The sequence below is a fragment of the Ascaphus truei genome, chromosome 6 (assembly GCF_040206685.1).
Source record: "Ascaphus truei isolate aAscTru1 chromosome 6, aAscTru1.hap1, whole genome shotgun sequence".
Classification (NCBI taxonomy): Eukaryota; Metazoa; Chordata; class Amphibia; order Anura; family Ascaphidae; genus Ascaphus; species Ascaphus truei.
This window is the reverse complement of record NC_134488.1, coordinates 90,356,931-90,376,606: the sequence shown is the minus strand read 5'-3', so window position 1 is coordinate 90,376,606 and position 19,676 is coordinate 90,356,931. Positions and strand designations below refer to the sequence as shown.

Here is a 19,676-nt window from a genome sequence, read left to right as displayed (position 1 = left end):
CCTCCCCTCGTGACCCCCTGGCTGCTCCGCCTCTGCTTCGCGCATCTTCGCGCATCTTCCCCGCATCTTCCCCTTACCCCGCTTACCCCTTCGACCTTCGGGGATGCCGGCAGAACCCTGGCACGTGTGACCGGCGCCACAGTGACGCGCGGCACGCGTCAGAAACCAGCCACGTCTGCCCGCACATTGCCCGCACATTGCGGTGGCGGCCGCAGGAGAATAAAGGCGGCCGCCACTGTAAGTGCAGATGTTTGTGACAAGGTCCCAGATCATAGGTGAGTTTTGCTCATATAAAATGCCTACTCACAGTGTATAAAAAAATAAAAGCGCGACTCCAAAACTGTGGCTAGGTCTGTGCTTGTGTAGTATCTCAGGAGAGATGTACCTCAGTGCCGGAGAAAAAATGCATCCATAGCGCAGATCAGTAAGTAAAAATATTTTATGGTAAAAGTAAGTAAAAAACACACTTTCAATAAGCACGATAATCAAAGGCAAATATCACAGAAGTGCGTTTTTTACTTACTTTTACCAATACTTACCTATATCCAGTAAAATGAAAGGACCTAATCACTTTGGAAGTGGGGAGGGGCGGGCTTAAAACCTGGGAAGGAAGAGCCACTAACCTCCAACATCTGAGACAGCTGAAAATAAGTTAAGAAACACACAAAACCCCAGCAAGCTCTTTTTGGGAACCCCTGTGCCCCCACAAAATATATATGTATATGTGTCAAAATGGAGTGCTATTGAGCGTGGCATATGTATACAACAAACGACAGAGAAGCCCAATGCTACATCCAATATGACAAAAATACACAGTAAAATACTTATATATTCTCTTGAAAAATAGTCATTTAGTTTAACCCTTTGGCCAAAGCTTTGTAAGCTTGCGAGCCACGACAAGGCAAACCCTGTATGTATACATATGCCACCCTTTTTCAAGATAATATATACTGTAAGTATTTTACTGTGTATTTTTAACAATAAAAAACAAACAGCCGGCGCCTACAATAAAATAGCTCAGTGAATAAATTCTGACCAAATGAAGAATCCAATCACGGATATCAAAGAGGGAGATCAGAGAGGGATCTTGATGGATATCAGAGAGGGATCTTGACTGAAGTCTCACAGCACAGACAAACAAACATGAAAGACAAAAAAAAAAACAAAGAAAAAAATCATAGTGTGACCCTAATAAATAAACCATAAAAATTCCAACACATAAGAAGAATAACCAAATAGCTATCACAATTTAATAAAACAATGTCTGAGCAGCACGGAGCTCCGAGGACTCGTGTGGCGTCCCCTGCAGAGGTTTACACACCTGGGGAGGAAGGAGATCTGTTCTATGGGCCTATTATTTTCAGCTTTGCTGTAAGTAGGATTTTAATTTTACCCCTACTGGATGAACTTGTTCTGCCTATGTCTCAAGCCTAACAGGCAATTGTTTGCCTTTTTTATATTTATTTACATTGTTTTATTAAATTGTGATAGCTATTTGGTTATTCTTCTTATGTGTTTGAATTTTTATGGTTTATTTATTAGGGTTACACTATGATTTTTGTCTTTATTTTTTTTGTCTTTCGTGTTTGTTTGTCTGTGCTGTAAGACTTCAGTCAAGATCTTTCTCAGGACTGCTTGATATCCGTGATTGGATTCTTCATTTGGTCAGAATTTATTCACTGAGCTATTTTATTGTAGGCGCCGGCTGTTTGTTTTTTATTGTTAGGTTTGTTTGATCTGTGTTGGTCATTTTTTGCCTATGTAGCCTCACCTTTAATTTAAAGTTTGTAGTAGTTACTGTAATATTAATATTATCACTAGTTCTTTATTTTTTAGCATTAGCGCTGTAAAAACTTTTTTTTTTTTTACTGTGTATTTTTGTCATATTGGATGTAGCATTGGGCTTCTCTGTCGTCTGTTGTATACAGTACATATGCCATGCTCAAAGCTCTCCTTTTTGACACTTATATACATATATATTTTGTGGGGGCTCAGGGGTTTCCAAAAAGAGCTTGCTGGGGTTTTGTGTGTTTGTTATTTTTTGATACTGTCACATTTATTATTCACTTTGTATTAAAGCACTATTTGCTGATCACTTTATTGTTAGTGACCACTCTCTGTGGAAGCGCCTATATAATCACTACTGTGTGGTATTTAACCTTATGAGACATCATTGAATACTGTTTCACTGGGGTTTTTGCTTGCCTTCTTCTAGATCAATATTGTGTAAATACAAATCTAGGATGAGTATGTGTCAATCTAAATAGGTTTAACTTGATGGACATATATCTTTTTTCATCCTCCTCTACTACAGTATGTAACTTGATCCTGGTGTTGAAAACCCCCGCAGTCAAATCCTCGCTGGTCTAGTATCAAATAAAGATAGATTGGGTTGCAGCCAAGAACACAATCAATTGCCAACACTGCTACAACAGATCTGAAACTGTAGTGGGGGCTCAAAAGGCAATGTAACTCTCAGAAGACAACTTAAAAACAAAAGTGGGCACAGATTGCCAATAAAAGCACTTTCACACCTAGATACTGGCCAAGTGAAGCAAGGAAGATCATTATCAGTTCAAAGTGACACATTAAGGTTTGAATGGGCAATGTTTGGGGTTGGAGAGTTCACTATAATAATATTGAGCACTGAGTTAGTATACTGTACATAGTTACTGAATAATTTAATCATCCTCTTCTAATTCTATTGATAATTCTCTCATAATATTTATAATTGTATGGTTCCCGTATAATAAATTATATTTTTTTCTAAAAGCTGTGTGTTCCTCTGCCTCTTCATCCGTGAAAATTTGTCATCTGTCTGGTCTCTCCCCATACAGTAAGTGTAATACACACGATGCTCAAAAATGGATTCCAGGATACCACTTTGTGTAGAGAGAATAAAATATTTAATTAACGCAGGATCTCCAAGCCAATAAGCTCTTCCAGAACATGGTTTGTTGTACATATAGAACCTGGGTGAAGAGGTATGAGGAGTAGTTCATCAGAAGCACAAAATCCTAGGTAATAAACAAATCTAGGCGGTCTTAAATAAATGGGGTGAAAACGAAGCCCTCACTTAGACCTGTGGATTATAACATTTGGAGCATGTTGATCCATCGTGCCTCTTTTTTCTGGAGTTCAATGTCCCAGTCTCCCCTTCTCAGGCCAGGTGAGTATTGGTCAATACCTGTAAACTAGATTGAGTTGAGATTGCCATTATGGCAATGGTTAATGTGCCTTGCCACATGGATGTCTAGTTTTTTGGGTATGGTGCTTATGTGTTCAAGGACACGTTGTTTGAATTGTCACCTCATCTACCCCATATAATTTTTCCACAGGCGCACACTGCCAGGTAGATAACTCCAGAGATCAGAAAATTCACAAATTTGCAGATTTGGTAAAGATCTAGTTCTAGATTTTGGCAAATTCACCAAATACTACTCATGGTAGTCTGCGGCAGACTAATGGCCCATTGGATTAACACAGTAGGGAGCCCGACCGCCACATCACATCGCTGGCTCCAATATCCGTGTGTGCTGAAATGGAAGGGAAGAGCATTGAGTTCTGCGCATGCGCGGATGTGGTGCGGGCTGCAAATGTAAGGGAAGCACTTTGAGGTCTGCACATGCACTGGTGTGCCGAGCGCATGGGCGCATGCACAGTAGTAGTATGTCTTCACTTCTGTCATGGAATTTTGTTACAACTCAAGGGCTTTTTCCTACATGTCTGTGAACCCCAGAGTAACATCCAAGAATAGGCAGGCTACTCTCGCCTTGGCTAATGTGAATGTTGATTACTCAACTATCCGAAAAATACTGAACAAGAATCTTGTTCATGCATGTATAGCCAGGCAAAAACCACTGCTCTCTAAAAAGACAATTGCTGCCCGTCTGAAGTTCGTGAAAGAGCACATTCTGTAGATGATCCACAAGACTTCTGGAGCAATGTTCTCTGGACAGACGAGTCAAAGATAGAACTTTTGGCCTCAATAAGAAAAGGCATTTTTAACGAAAACCAAACAATGCATTAGAACAGAAGAACTTCATCCCAACCATCAAGCATGGTGGTGGGAGTGTGATGGTCTGGGGTTGCTTTGCTGCCTCAGGCCTTGGACGTCTTGCCATTATTGACACAACCATGAATTTTGCATTGTATCAGAAGATTCTAGAGGAGAATGTCAGACCATTCGGTTCAGCTTCACCTCACGGATGGAAGGGAATCATGAGTTGAAGCAGTTCTGCAAGGAGGAATGGGCCAACATTTCTCAAAACCGATGTGAGAGACTGACCAGCTGTTATAGGAAATGTTTAGTTAAAGTCATTGCTGCTCAAGAGGATGCCACCAGGTACTGAATCTAAAGGTTTACATACTACTTTTTAACACGTGGATATTGAATGTTGAATCATTTGTGTTCTTTTGTAATTTGTTTGATCAGGGTATATTGATCTATTATTAGGACTAAGATTACGATCTAATAAAATTTTAGGTTTGAAATATGTGAACATCCTAAGGGGTTTACAAACTTTTTCTCGCCAATGTATATTAACCGGTGCTTTATGACCCCTGGGCAACCTTAGCTCAGTGTGGCTCACTCTTAAATAGAACACGATATATATATAGAGATGGAGATAGCGAGATAGATAGATATATCCACATCAGATTGCAGTCTCTTTTAGTCTCAATTCAAGGCAGGAAACACTGTATTTCTCTATATGGGGTTTATGTACAGGGATTAAATCATACACCAAGAGGCCCATCGTCCCTTTAAGTCAAAACAAAAAATAAAAAGAACACCTATTCCCTTTAGGGAAAATAACACAAATTTGCTTCAGCAATTTCTAATGACAGCTGGCCAACTATACTGATTCCCAGTTTAAAACATGTAGTACCATATGCACCCCACCTGAACAGTCTTAAGCACATGAATATAGTGTCTATCTTATCTGTTAGTCCATCGGAGCAGACATCCCTGATTCAGCACGGCCTCACATCCTTCCTTCCTAGGGGAGCTTGGCCCCACAAAAGCTCAGAGAATCTCTCCTCTGTAAGTCCAATATTAAGGACAGGACATCCCCACTTCAGCATGGTCTGGCGTCGTTCCTTCTGCTTCATGGGATTAATGGCCCAGGCAGTCCCAGCAGACCTGCGGGTCTAGGGGACTGTGCCAGCCTTTTCTACAGCTGGGGAGTACGTTCTATCTCCCCTCCCCCCCTTCTCTGGGGGAAAACAGTCTCTCAGTTGGCAGCTCGCTGTATCTGCTTTAAACACTTCCTTGTTCACTCAAGGAGTCCAGCCTGATTAATTAGTTGGCTGCTGCTATTTTCTCTATGGAAGATTAACTATCTGTAGACTGGAACGCGCACTTACTGCACTGTTCCAGCACCTAGAGGACAGTGATGGTATCACATACAGTTGTGTGAAAAAGAAAGTACACCCTCTTTGAATTCTATGGTTTTACATATCAGGACATAATAACAATCATCTTCGCATCCTTAGCAGGTCTAAAAATTAGGTAAATACAACCTCAGATGAACAACAACACGACATATTACCCTTTGTCATGATTTATTAAACAAAATAGAGATGAGCTAACATATCTCAGTCATGAGGGGGAAAAAGAGAGAGCTAGTCATACACAAAATGTATCAGATCTGGACCCTCCGTATTTCATCACTCAATTCAGCAACCAAGCGTATGCGATTAAACGCATTATTATCAAACATTGGAGCTTGCTCCAATAGATACTCTTCTCAGAGGTATAACATTCATGAATTCCAAATTTGTGTTTAGAAAATCTCAAACTTTGGGGAATATAATTTCTCCAAGTATGGTGAGAAATGATAAACATACACTGAGAATTTTTTTCCGAATCTTAAAGGATATTTCCCATGCGGACGTTGCAAAATTTGTAAACATGTAATTAAAACTAAGATCTTCGACAATATGGAGGGTACCAGGTCATATAACATTATGTCCTTTATCAACTGTAATATTGAGTTTATTATATACAAGCTTGTGTGTGGATGTAATAAGAGATAAGTCAGTCTTACTACAAGAAAATGAAAAACTCTAATCATGGAACACATGAGATTTATTTTTAAGAAAGATTTAAGTCATCCTGTTTCGCAACATTTTTGTTAATGCCAGAATGGTTCACTTCAGAATTTCACATGCATTGCTATTGAACACTTTAGTATGCATGTCAGGGGAGGTGATAGAATTAATATGCTTTATAAAACAGGCATACTTGATTTTTTCATTGGATACTTTAGTCCCGAATGGATTGAATTCCCAGTGGGACTTAAAATATTTTCTTTGAAAAAGACATATAAAAGAATGTATACAACGTCTCTTTAGATTTATATCTTGTATAAATAAATAAAAATATTTTGGATATGTACTATGATCCTTCCTTGAACATGACATACATAATGTTTCTTTATCCTCATGATTAGCTAATGTCCATGTCACAAACAAAGTCTCACTTCATAATTTTTTCCCAAGTTGGGACGTTTCTGCATTGTGTTGACACATATACACACATTTTTAACAACTAATACATTGTGTCTATGTCCCTATTGATAGGTCAAGACATAATTGATACTATATTGTAATATCTGTAGCTTTAAATGCTCTCACATATCTAATAATCAAGGTATTAAGTTGTTAACAAGATTAGTATAATGTAGTGGTGTAATTCTGTTATGTTTAATCTAATTCACTTTATGTATACATATACAGCGCACCAGCTATTTGGCTAGTTATCCTTATAACACATATTTATGTGATAGGCTGCTACAGTCACTTATGTTTATTGTCTTTTAAAGCAATTATATATACTCAATATCCATCTTTGCTGGTGCACTATATATACTATAAGCTCATTAGAGAATGTTTTATATTCTGTTGCATAATAGAATGGATTCCGTTTCGATAACAACATCATATTGTTCAAACGATTAATTTCAATATGTACCATTGCACGTAATACTAAGACATGATTAAATTTAATCTCAATCAGCTGAGTTTGCCAAAGGGAGGGGCTTTATAAACCAGTCAACATACTCTCTACTCATACTCCTTGAGAAAGTGCTATGACAGCGTGAAACGCGTGGGAGGAGAAATCTTTATGTTTTGTCCATAGTATGTTTTTTTAATATGTAGTTTAATAAACTTTTTTTATTTTTTGTTCAAACACGGTGAGTTGTGAGTTCTTTGGCTTGTTCGTGTTGTCCACCAATGCTCCACAGTGTTCTTGGCTTCCTTCTCTGATTGGACGGACCTGCAGCAAGAGTGCAGGATCAAAGACTTGCAAGATCAACTACACACAGCTCTGGAAGACAGTGCGGGATAAAATTGTACATCCCGCCGGGACCATAACGGAATGGGAAAAGACTGTGATATCGAGCAGGACCATAGAGGTAATTCAGTATTATAATTTTTCCACTATTTAGTTATTCCTGCCAGCAGTCGGTACAGAGCATCCCAGCATTATTTTTCCCCATCAAGGTCCACAATCTTCTCAACAGAGCACTGGTTGTTTTATTATATTGCATAACATCATACAATGCCTGCACTTGAACGCTGCTGATACTATGTCATCTATTTACTATTATACATTCCAAAACAAGTTTTTGTTTGTACACTATCAGCTGTCTTTTTGAGCTGCGAATGGTTTGTTCGTTACCATAGTATTGTTACTTTGTATACACTGTATTTGTTTAACTTTGCTGTGTGATTTCTGGGAGCCCAGAGACCCTCTAAGTTAACAGAGGTCCAATTGCCTCAGGAAACAACCAGGGTATAATTGTAAGTTTGTGGCCTCAAGTGCGAGCCTGTGGTCAACTAGATTGGTTATTTTTCTGGTATTTTTTGTTTTTTTCCCCAGGTATAAAAGCAGAACTCTTGGGTTGGTTCCTCTTAGCCGTCCTGGGTAGTGACGCTACCATCCTAACACAGTAGGTTAGGAATAGTTAGTGTATGGTTTTTGTGCACCTTTTCTGCACTAGACCAAGTGGGAATCGATCGCTGTCAGTAGGACTGATGCACTTTCCTTGGCGGACTCCAGATAGTTGGTATCAATGACCTTTCCCCTCAAACCCTCGTCCAAATAACATATGAAGAGACAACTGGGCTCAAAAAGGAGAACACCTTAGGCCCGGGCCATAGAGGGGTGGGGAGAGCAGAGGCGCGTTAACGCTGAGGCTCACCTGCTTCAGTCAGCGCGATTGCACGGACTTGCAGGCAAGCCAGCGTGCGCGAAGGGAGCCGGGGGGAGGTGGTTGGAGGCGGGGCAGTGATGTCGCTGGGCCAATCGCCCGCGACGCACTGACGTTAATGTCACGGCGCCGACGTCACGGCGCCATGACGTTGACGCTGCTGTGCTGTGATTGGAGGTTTTCAGCCGACAGCGCGCTGAAAAACAGCTTGGCGCTCGGCTGAAACCTCCAACTCGTCAGCACGCCTGCGGACGCTCGTGTGAGCCCCCTCTCAAGGCATCCTCATTGAGGATGCAGGGGCTCAGCGCGGAGCGTCCGCACGCCTCAGCATGGCCTGTCCGTCTATGGACTCGGCCTTAGATACCTAGGAGATATGCAAAGTATATTTAAATGATTCACATGCCAAACTTCCTAAAAGGATTTCTATAAGAACTATATTGACGTCTAAGGCACTTTATGAGGAATGCGATACTGGTACCAGGCCCAACAGTTTCAGAACCCACAACCTCTGCTATTCTGGGCAGCAGCTCTAGGAGTGTGAGCTGAACCAGCTACTGGGTAGCACCACTGCCACAGCATACTTTTGAGCTCTACTGCTCAAACCTGTAGCTAATCAAGATATTAACATATCTCACAGGTATCTCAGGTGTGCTTCATTTTGTGCACAAGGAACTTTGAACTGGCAACCAGGAAGTGATCTTAGTGGACTTTAGTTGTCTAAAGGACTTTAGTCAGATATGAAATTGTCGCCCATCTCTAGTTCTTAGCTGATATTTTTGCCGTCCGGTTGGTCAGACCCCTTCACAATAACTATGACCCTGGAAGGCTTAATTGTCAAAGAGAAAACAAGTGAAATGCAGAAACTGCAACTGCAAACATCCTGGATACATCAACATTTAGAGAGAATGGCAAACCAGACTGTAATAGATTTAAAGCTTAAGTATATCTTTTATTTATCGATGTTCACTGTAATATCACAGCTTAATCCGGACTTACAGAAACCATCAGAAACAGTGACAATTTGTAAGTGCATAGCAAACAAACGAAAACACCCACCAAAAGTTAGCTCCCCAATCACGGGGTTTGGAAATCATAGAAAAAAATTAGAGAAGAACTCTTGATCTAAACACATCCCAGACCTCCTGAGTTCCATCATATGGGAAACATCTGAGGCACTTCATACTGTAGGTTTCCGATCCTGGAAGGGGAATAAAAAAGTTAAACAAATTAATACGCTAACACAATGACTACATTTTTAACATTAGCTCATAAAAATAACCCTAGACACCAATGATATAACCAGATTATAAGCCTTAGAGGTCAATTCAAGTTAATACTAGTATCTACTGCAGAAAAGGTAATGTGTTGGACCCAGCCAAGACCAAAAAAAAATCTTAGTTCATGATGACATATGGCAATCTGCTTTCAAAAACTCTGTTAGTATTACTATCAAAGGAAAAGAAAATTAAAAAAAAAACAAATATATATATATATTCTAATACAGATGGTATTTCACACCAGTCAGACTTCCCTCATTTCAAACCAAGGTATATCCCCTCTGTTTGGCGAAATTGCAAAAACCTAGATTACATACATGGTGAGATTGCCCCCCAAAATCAAACTTCTATAGAATAGCTTAATTACCCTTATTAAAGATCTCATTAATGTTGATGCCCCCTGAGATCCCTAAATTAAAGTAAATGAATCAAAACTAGTATCGCACATTCTAAACGCCACACCTGCCCCATTCTATCAACATATTTGTAGCAGAATCTGGCACATAGCCTATTTGTAAAAATGGAGTTTTAGCGTTTTGTCTGATCACCCACAACCTAATCTACCCTCTACCCCAAACCCTTTTTTCCTTTACGTTTGCAATTTCTTATTTTCATATTACATGTATTCTATGTGATTTAATGTCTTCATTCACAATTGTTGTTTTTCCTCAGTTAAAACGACATAACGAGTAATAAAAGATATATATATATATAACTTCCATTCACTTCACAAATATTTTTGCATACCAAAAGTTATAATTTTTTTTATTTTTAGTTACCTTTAAACACTGAAACTTATCACAGCAGCTCCCAGGGATTCCTTCAGCTTTCTGATGCAATATTTTTTTTTTGCCTCTTGGGCATTCATCATCGCATTTGCTGAAGTCGCAAGTGCAGAAACTGGGCACCGTTGGACAACATTCTCCGAGAGGTGTATGGGTCGTGCTAGCCACAGAATCGCTGGGGCATGTTAGTTGCTCTGCTTCTGGACAGGTCACGTTGGCACAGATCACGTTAACTTAGAAAATAAAACAGACACAGTTAGTACGCCAAGATTGAAGTTAATAATTACTTTACATATATTCAGACGACAGAGAAGCCCAATGCTACATCCAACATGACAGAAATACACAGTAAAATACTTATATATTCTCTTGAAGTAGGGTCATTTAGTTTAATCCTTTGGCCAAAGCGTTGTAAGCTTGCGAGCCACGTCAAGGCAGACACCTGTTCGCAAGTCCTAACACTACCAGATAAAATACTAATATACCTCTATTAGGATTAAAATTCTCATTTACCTCTATTAGGAGGGAGAAAGACCACAGTGGGACTATGGGCCTCATGCAGTAAGCGTCGATTATGTGAAATCGGCAATCTTACCGATTAGTCATGTTATTGGCGTTTTTTCCTCTCCGTATGCAGTAAGTGCCGAATACATTCAAAATCAACCCGAAAACAAATCCGCCCACTCTCACGATGATTAGCCGATCACACACAGGTGTATCGGCGTGCGTGGCGGGGTGCTGTTAGGTTGCCCAATCACAAATCTTGCTGAATCAGGCGAAACAAGCATGTTTTGGATTGCGCGCCATATTTAAAGGCAACGTGTACTGCTAATCATTCTCTGTGTTGTTGGGAGTGAGAGAGAGAGAGACGCACAGAGCTGGCTGTTTGAACATTTGCATATTGACTGAGAGACTTGTTGTGTATTGGGTGAGCTTTGTCCATTGTTGTTTTGTTTACATCTTTGTCTTGTTTTATATGTGGAAGTGTTTCGTGTGATTGGCTGTACATTTATTGTCTGTTTTTTGTGAGTGCTGGAAGTATGCCCGCAAAGCGTGGGAAGAGTGATGCTGGTGGGAGTGGGAGTGCTACTCGTGGGAGTATGCGTCGGAGTGAACGTACTGTTCAGGGGAGTGATGTTGCTGAGAGTGAGAGTGGTGTTGCAGGGAGTGGGAGTGCTGGTGCTGCGAGTGGTGTTGCTGGGAGTGGGAGTGCTGTTGCTGGGAGTGGGAGTGCTGTTGCTGGGAGTGGGAGTGCTGTTGCTGGGAGTGGGAGTGCTGTTGCTGGGAGTGGGAGTGCTGGTGCTGGGAGTGGGAGTGCTGTTGCTGGGAGTGGGAGTGCTGGTGCTGGGAGTGTGAGTGCTGGTGCTAGGAGTGTGAGTGCTGGTGCTAGGAGTGGGAGTGCTGGTGCTGGGAGTGCTGCTGGTGGCGCAGTTGCTGATGGGGTGGATGGTGGTGGCGTGCTTGCTGGTGGGCAGCTTTTGGAGGCTCTTCCATTGGAAGAAGGAGAGTCCAGTCAGCACCAGCCAAGCTCTGACCCTAAACCTGCTCGGAAGAAACGTGTGGAGAAGCCACGTAATCCTCGCTTCAATGACCAGGAAAATACAGCTCTTGTCACTGGCATTCTGGAGCACTATGACAGTATATATGGACATTTACTAGGTAAGTGTACATTTACATTTATTATTCAAATACATGTGATCCTAGGTCATCTGAGTTTTGTTCATATGCAAATATGGCTTCACAATATCTTTCTATGTTAATTAGTCTGGAAACACAGCTTTTTAGCATGCCTTACAAGGACAACTAAACACAGGCGGTCAATTTGCCATAACTGCATACAATATGAATGCAACCTTGCTTACATGTATAGGTTTAGTAGTGAATGCTCATGTGCTTCACATATTACACATAAAACAGCATGTTTGCTATCTCTTGGAACAGCTAGCAGTGTAGGAAACTGGTGCTTATATTATTATTCATTTACCTCATATATTTGATATGTTTTTCAAGGGCGGACAAGTTCAGCAAGCAGAAAAGAAATGTGGGACACAATAGTCATTGGTGTCAATGCGTGTGGGAATCATGTGAGGGACAAGCGGAATTGTCACAAGAGATTTGATGATATTAGGTCCAAATTGAAAAAGAAAATACAACACCAACGCGTGCATGCTACTGGCACTGGAGGTGGGCCCACACCACAACGTCTCATATTAAGTCCATTGGAGGAGCTGCTTCGGGCAAAATTACTTCCCGTCGTCGTGGAAGGCTTACCTGGTGACCGTGATATAGGAATTTACCCCTCACAATTTCCACCAGGTGAGAAATATTACTGTACTAGGCGTGTCGTTGCTTACAGTTATTTTGCATAGTTACACTGCTTTTTATACTGTCTTCACAATATAAGCATACCTGCATCTATATATGTATATGTCTGATTCTGTATATATATATATATCTAAATAGACATATATGTTGTAGTCCTACTAAAAGCAGTAACTAATATAGAACGTGCCATTGCGTGCTCATTTACATGTGAATTCCCAAAATGCATTGCTGCAGTGGAAGCAATTGATGGTGGGCGAAGATGGGGAACAACAGGGTAGTACACATGTGTAACACATGTTAATCAGAAATTATTACTAGCTACAGGTACAGAACAGAAATATGTAGAATATTATTGTGTATTTATTTATTTTACTCCGACAAACATGACATTACTGCCTATTTTAAGCATGCATCAAATATATTGCATGCAACGGCCTACAAACATCACTTGCACTAACACATCTATAGTTGTTTATGAAAAGGTCCATTTTTGCTTTAAGTCATATACAGACAGCATAATGAGGCACACGTATCATATTTTATGTCATTGTTTTCATAACTTCAAAACTGCACACGACTATTTAGCTCATCTACCATTGTGTTAAAGCAGCTGCAATTAATATCTCATCACAGCATACACTTCAACAGAGGGGGTGGGGTTCAGCACACACACTAATTACAGCCTCATTTTAGGGGCAACTTAGTTCACACCATTTTCACCTGTTTCAAGTAATTGAAAGGTGTGGCTCATTAGGCTTTTTGGGGAAGGGAAAACCGTTCTTACAACCTCACTAGCACAACTGAAGTTAATCACACTCATTTGAAAGCTTCACTTTAGCTACTAAATGCCCCAACAACTCATTACTTATCAAACCGTACGTCACACATTAGTTCACTCATATCTATAGTTGAACTACTATCAACGACACACTGCATGTCTTGTCTTGTTTAGTCACAGCCACATTCATGTGTGCCACATCTTATATTAATGTACCACACATATCCTCTACCAAAAACAACACTTTTTGCAATATGACCACCTTCATGATAACCATTGTGAATGGTCATCTCATGATAGTTATGTACATTATGATACTGATATCACTACACAACATATGATTTTTATGGACAAATTTAATGTATTTTTCCTCACGCATTACTGCAGAACCATAGTATGTTGTATGTTAGGGAACTCAAAAGTTCTAAGTACACAGGCATGTACATTGTTATTACAACTATTTATGTTCACTTTCACACACACATTTTGGGTTAAGGAAATGATGCTGTTAGATACTCATAAATACAGAACATACAATAACTGTTTGTTCAATATTTACACATGTAAATGTAAAACTTATGTTATTGTTATATATAGTTGCCCCTGAAGGACATGTGTCACCTGAGACTGAACAAGTGTCTTCACCTGGGTCAGCCAGCTCAACACACCTAGAAGGTGAGTGTATCAGTTGGTGGCCATATAATATGTGCTCTTCTATATGTTATGTTGTCATGTTCATTATTTGTTTTGCACATCTTCTTTAAATAGGATTACTTAGTGTCAGTGAAAATGAAGTGTAAGGCAACTTGTATTGTGTTAGTGATGTTAACTATCATGTAGGAGTTTTGAGTTTACAGCAAGTTTTCATTCACTCATATTTCATACTGAGTCCAAACATTATTCTTAAGTCAAGGTAGTTTTTAATGTGAGGTTATAAAACGTATGGAAACATGTTAGTTGTTACTTATGACACAGTACAATTACATAGTAACACAGCAGAGATTAACATGACATTTAATAATTTGTACATTTATTTGTAGAACATGATGAAGAGGATTATGATGATGATGATGATGACGCCACCGCCATACACACACAAATAGAAGCAAGTGACCATGAAGACGTTCCAATTGAAACTGTTTTACCGGCAAATCGTCCAGCAAATACGACATACGATGCAATTGTAGCTTCTGAGGGAAAAATTGTGGAAGCAGAAAATCGTCGCCATTCTGACTTCATGACAGTGCTGGAAAAGATGATTGCACTGCAGGAAGAAACAGTTTCACAATTGGCACATCTCCACAGAGTCTTCATTGAAGTGCCGAAACAGTTGCAAAAAATCAACACCTCATTCGAAGCATTAGTTGTTCAGCAAACACAAGCTAATTACTGGAGAATGACTAATGTACCACAATTCAACACCTCCCAGCCAGGATCTGTTCATGCAGGTCAGTTTTCACCACATTCATCTGATATTCATTCACCAGGCCCAAATGTTACCGGTCAAGTAGCAGAGATTGCTGAGCAGGTTCCTGACGACATACTACCACTGCCATCTGTACAAAATCAGCAGCTGACACCTACAAAGGAGCCCACAAAAACAAAATACAAGCAGTTACTACTGACCAGTTTTTGGTCAAAAACAACAAAAGACACACATGAAACAGACCAACCATCACTTGTGCAGTGTCTACCAACTTGCTCACAGTCACTACCCAAAAGCCCTGTAGGTGAATCACTGCCCAAAAGCCCTGTAGGTGAATCACTGCCCAAAAGCCCTGTAGGTGAATCACTGCCCAAAAGCCCTGTAGGTGAATCACTGGCCACAAGCCCTGTAGGTGAGTCACTGGCCACAAGCCCCGTAGGTGAACAGTCACTGCCCAAAAGCCCTGTAGGTGAGTCACTGCCCACAAGCCCTGCCCGTGAAGTGCCAGAGGCCACTCAAAGTGGCTCTGCTGTGCCTAAAGTTGGTGGCAAAAGAAAAAGGAAAATTCAAGAGACAACAAGCAGGCCTGTTACTCGCTCGCAAAAGGAACAAAAAAAATAAATGTTATAATTCAGAAAATATGTCTTTGGCCTTGTTTTGTTGACTTCACATTATCTAATTACTATTGTATGTATGCTGAAGACTGTGTTGTTTCCAAACTTTCAAGTATGTTCTTGTACACGTGAAGTTTTGGAAATGTTAACACTCAATTAATGAATAGTGTTATAAATATTTATGTATTAATCGTCTGTTCAGTAATGGTCCACCTGGAACCAGTTGCAAAGTTTAGAGAAGCTGCCATTGACTTTGCAGCAAAACATTGCATTTGGGTGTGTTAATTGATGTAAGAATTGCATATGCATATTAGTCACATGCATTTATAAAAACACCTAAGTAACTGCAAACATCTTTCTTGTACGTGTACAGCAGGATTATGTGTAAATTATTACTTACCTTTGCCTTGCTTGGGCATTCTAATTTTGTCCTTTAATCATTTGTGTGTTCTTGTTTCAATAACATCTCAGAATGTATAAAAATATATATACACACACTGAGTGTGTGTGTGTGTGTGTGTGTGTGTGTGTGTGTGTGTGTGTGTGTGTGTGTGTGTGTGTGTGTGTGTGTGTGTGTGTGTGTGTGTGTGTGTGTGTGTGTGTGTGTGTGTGTGTGTGTGTGTGTGTGTGTATATCTATATATATATATATATATATATATATATATATATATAGTACTATATAAACTGGTATACATGTATTTTACAAACTAATACACTTCATGCTTCCTTGTGAAAGCACACTATTTTAATAATACAGGCATAATGTTTGAGAAATATCCTAAGTATGAGACTCTAACAGTATTGTGCTTAAACAAATGTTTATTACTTCATTCAATCATGTTTCTCACCATTTAAATAGGTTTCATACAAGGTATACTTACTGCCATCAATGTTGTGTGTACTCCTGCAATATTAAAAAAAATAAAATATAATATATAAATATATATATTTTTATAAGAGAGATATATTTAGATATATATATATACACACGTATTTAAACTCATGCAGACAGGGAGTTAACCAGACTTTCACATACACACAGAAATGTAAGCGGGGAAAAAACATTTCTTTTTGCAGGTGTGTGTTTGTACTGATATGCCTGGCTAAGAAATATTTTCACACAGTGGTCTTTGTTAGTGTTCAAAAAAACACTATGTGAACGCATTCAAATTCTAGGGATGTTTTTCACAAACGAGATAAAAGAAGGAGAAATGTTTCTCCCACAGTCCCATATCACAAACCACAACTGTTAACCCAATTAGACAAACAAATCCAATTGGCGTTTGAAATAAGGAGTCAAAGTAGTTAGTTTTGTTGACCTTGACAAGGAAAAACAGGAGTTTGTTAGCCATTCAGCACATTCATTTTGATGAGCAAATAACACAGACCTGCACACAGCTTTTGTGCTACTCAGACATGGCTGATGAATTCGTTAACAATATTAATCCCCTTTTAGGGTATAAGTACATGATCTGTGAAGCCATCTTGAACAGTCGCGGACAGAAAGCAAGCACACGCCAAATCGATGATTTCATTCGAGCAAAATATCCTTATTACCAAGACCGTAAGCATGCACGGAATTTTAATTCCTCAATAAGATTCACTTTATCAAGTAATGACTTTTTTGAACGTGACCAGGATAAGCTACAACACACCTATGGTTTCTGGAAGATTGCCCCGGAAAAACAATTTCTCCTGAAAGACGGCACTTATATTGTCGTGAAAGGCATATTTATTCCTAATGGCAATAGCAATGTATCCGCTACTACTGATCCGTTTGAATCGATACGTGCTGCAATATCTGCAGCCTCCATTCCTGAAACCCACATTGTACAAGAACAAAAGTACTATGATTATGTACCAAGCCTTTCAGCTGAAAATGCATTGGAATGGGAACCCGAAGAAATGAACCTACCTCCCGACCAATTATTTGAAGAAAGCAGTGGCGATTCCTATGAGCGCATCCTGGAGGAGATATGTGTCATACTGGATTCAGCGGTTGGGTCAAGCGTGGATGAAAATGCCTTGCATTTCTGGAGCGACCAGTTGCAGCCAGGCGAAGAGTTAATTCTAGAAGAATGGTAAATATAACAATCGTTATGCGTTGACTCTGCGTTTAAATTTTTTTTTTTTTTGTAACCACCATTTTCCCTTTCAATGCGTGGATACAGCGTAACATTGCAGACTGCATAACATGTAGCGATCACAAACAAATTGTTTCCTAATACAATATAGTAGAACCTGAAAGAGTAGTACACATTGCTGACGGTATACATATACGTACTTTCCTATCCCTTTAAACATATTAGCAACATTTTTCCATAACTCTAACACATACCTGTTTTGTTATCATGCAACATCTACAACATTGAAAACCGGGTCCACCACGTATGACGTGGGACCCTTGTCATGGGCCAAGGCGTCCTTAAAAAGGATTACGGATGTAAGTCCCGCCCCCAAGCGACGTGCGCGCCTCAAAGCCTATTGGCTGTCATGTTTTGTTATAGTAACGGTAACTGCAGTGTGTGATGCGTGCGGCTCAGTGTTTGTAGGCGTACCCTGGGCGTTAGCCGAATGTTAATTGAGTGGGAGGAGTGTTAGCGTGCGTTTCACGCTGGCTTAACATGACGTCACACGTATTGCATTTGCGCATTGTGTTATCGGCCGTCCTTTCTGTCCAAACACGTCTGGTTTAAAAGAATACAGATGTACTCGTTTAGAATGATTTTAGTTTCATCTTCATTGTATTTGAAATAAAGATGTGATGTTTACTGGTATTTTCTACATGTATTGAACGCACAACGTTCGCTTTGTTTTGCGCATGCGCTAACAGTTAGTGGAGCCAAGCGTGAAGTGCGTGCGCACACTAAGATGTGCGCGCACATTTTTCAGTATACAGGCAACGTTCACTTCATATACATAGTTATGGCTGCTACAAATGATAATAAAAATTACATACTGATGTACACTTGTAGTTGTAACATATAAATGAGTGACGTGTGTATGTACACAATCATATAGAGCTGTGTAACGCGTTGTCACGGATACATATATAGTAAGGTGCCATATTTGACCATCATGTGTTTGCTGTATTTCAGAGATGTCGGGGAAGATACAATCGGATCAATGTATGATTTCAGAAGAGTCTACCTTTATATGAGATGATTGTGAGGAGGAGCCACCGACTACTATACTACATATGGAACTAATTTTATATTGCTTGCAGCGCTTATTAACAAACAATTAAAAAAGTGATACCCTTATGCCTATATTGCATAAGCACTTAATTAACATAATGATGTTGCAAAATAGTGCCTATTGAATTTTTCTTGAGTGTTCTTTAATGACTACTAACATTTTATGACATGGTGTGTTTTTTATATAACAACCATTCCCACTCTGCTAACACATTTGTGTATTCTATTGTGTAATGGAACGTATGACTGTCGAAACTATGTAACAATAATAATAATAATAATATGAGCATGTTCATGTATAGGGCTGCTAGTTGTACGCAGCGATTTACAGACACATGTTTCAGCCTGAGGTCCCTGGCCCGTGGAACGTACAAATGTTTTTTTGCCGCATGAGGCACAGGGAGATAAAGTGACTTGGCCAAGGTCACAAGGAGCCCACACCGGGAATTGAACCAGACTCCCCTGCTTCAAACTATCAGTGCCAGTGTGTGTCTTTACTCACTGAGCCACTCCTTCTCCCAATGTAAAAAGGACACTTACAACCAAGTAGCCATTTATATTTAAAATCTCTTGTTACATGGGTATGTAGATAAAATGGTTTGGGACTGTAGCAAATAATGTTACTGGCCAGATGTTATGGTCCCCTCCAATGCATGATGTTCTGAATATGACATCACCATCATGTTATGAAGTACGTTTCTGTGTATATTTCATTAACCTAACTAACTATAGTTTACGGTGTTTATTAATCGTTTAAAAATACATAGTATAGTCAATATGATGATATAAGCTACCATAATAAAGCTGGTGTTATCATTTGTCGGTGTTATACATGGATCCTACACCAATTGATAGAGACACAAACAGTTGTCTTAAAAAGTGTGTCTATGCTAGTGATGAATGTGCTCCCGTAAGTAAACAAATAAGTACAGTTATCCCCTTTTCTCCAAACACCTCTATATTACATTAATGGAAATTATAAGGAAACATACATAAAATGTGATGAAATGTGAGTAATCATTTTGTAATACAATGCACATGAAACCTCAAGAG

General features: G+C 39.6%; 1 protein-coding gene across 1 annotated transcript in view; it reads right to left on the bottom strand.

The window, feature by feature from the left end:
- Positions 1 to 9,143: 9,143 nt before the first annotated feature.
- LOC142497366 (cysteine-rich motor neuron 1 protein-like) overlaps positions 9,144 to 19,676 on the bottom strand; it is a 34,163-nt gene continuing 23,630 nt past the window's right edge. Inside the window, exons 4-5 of the mRNA XM_075605057.1 lie at positions 10,276 to 10,514; positions 9,144 to 9,417 (exon numbers count right to left, since the gene is read on the bottom strand). Of these exons, the coding sequence (XP_075461172.1) occupies positions 9,397 to 9,417; positions 10,276 to 10,514 (260 nt within the window). The 3' untranslated portion in view covers positions 9,144 to 9,396. The remainder of the gene's footprint in view (positions 9,418 to 10,275; positions 10,515 to 19,676) is intronic.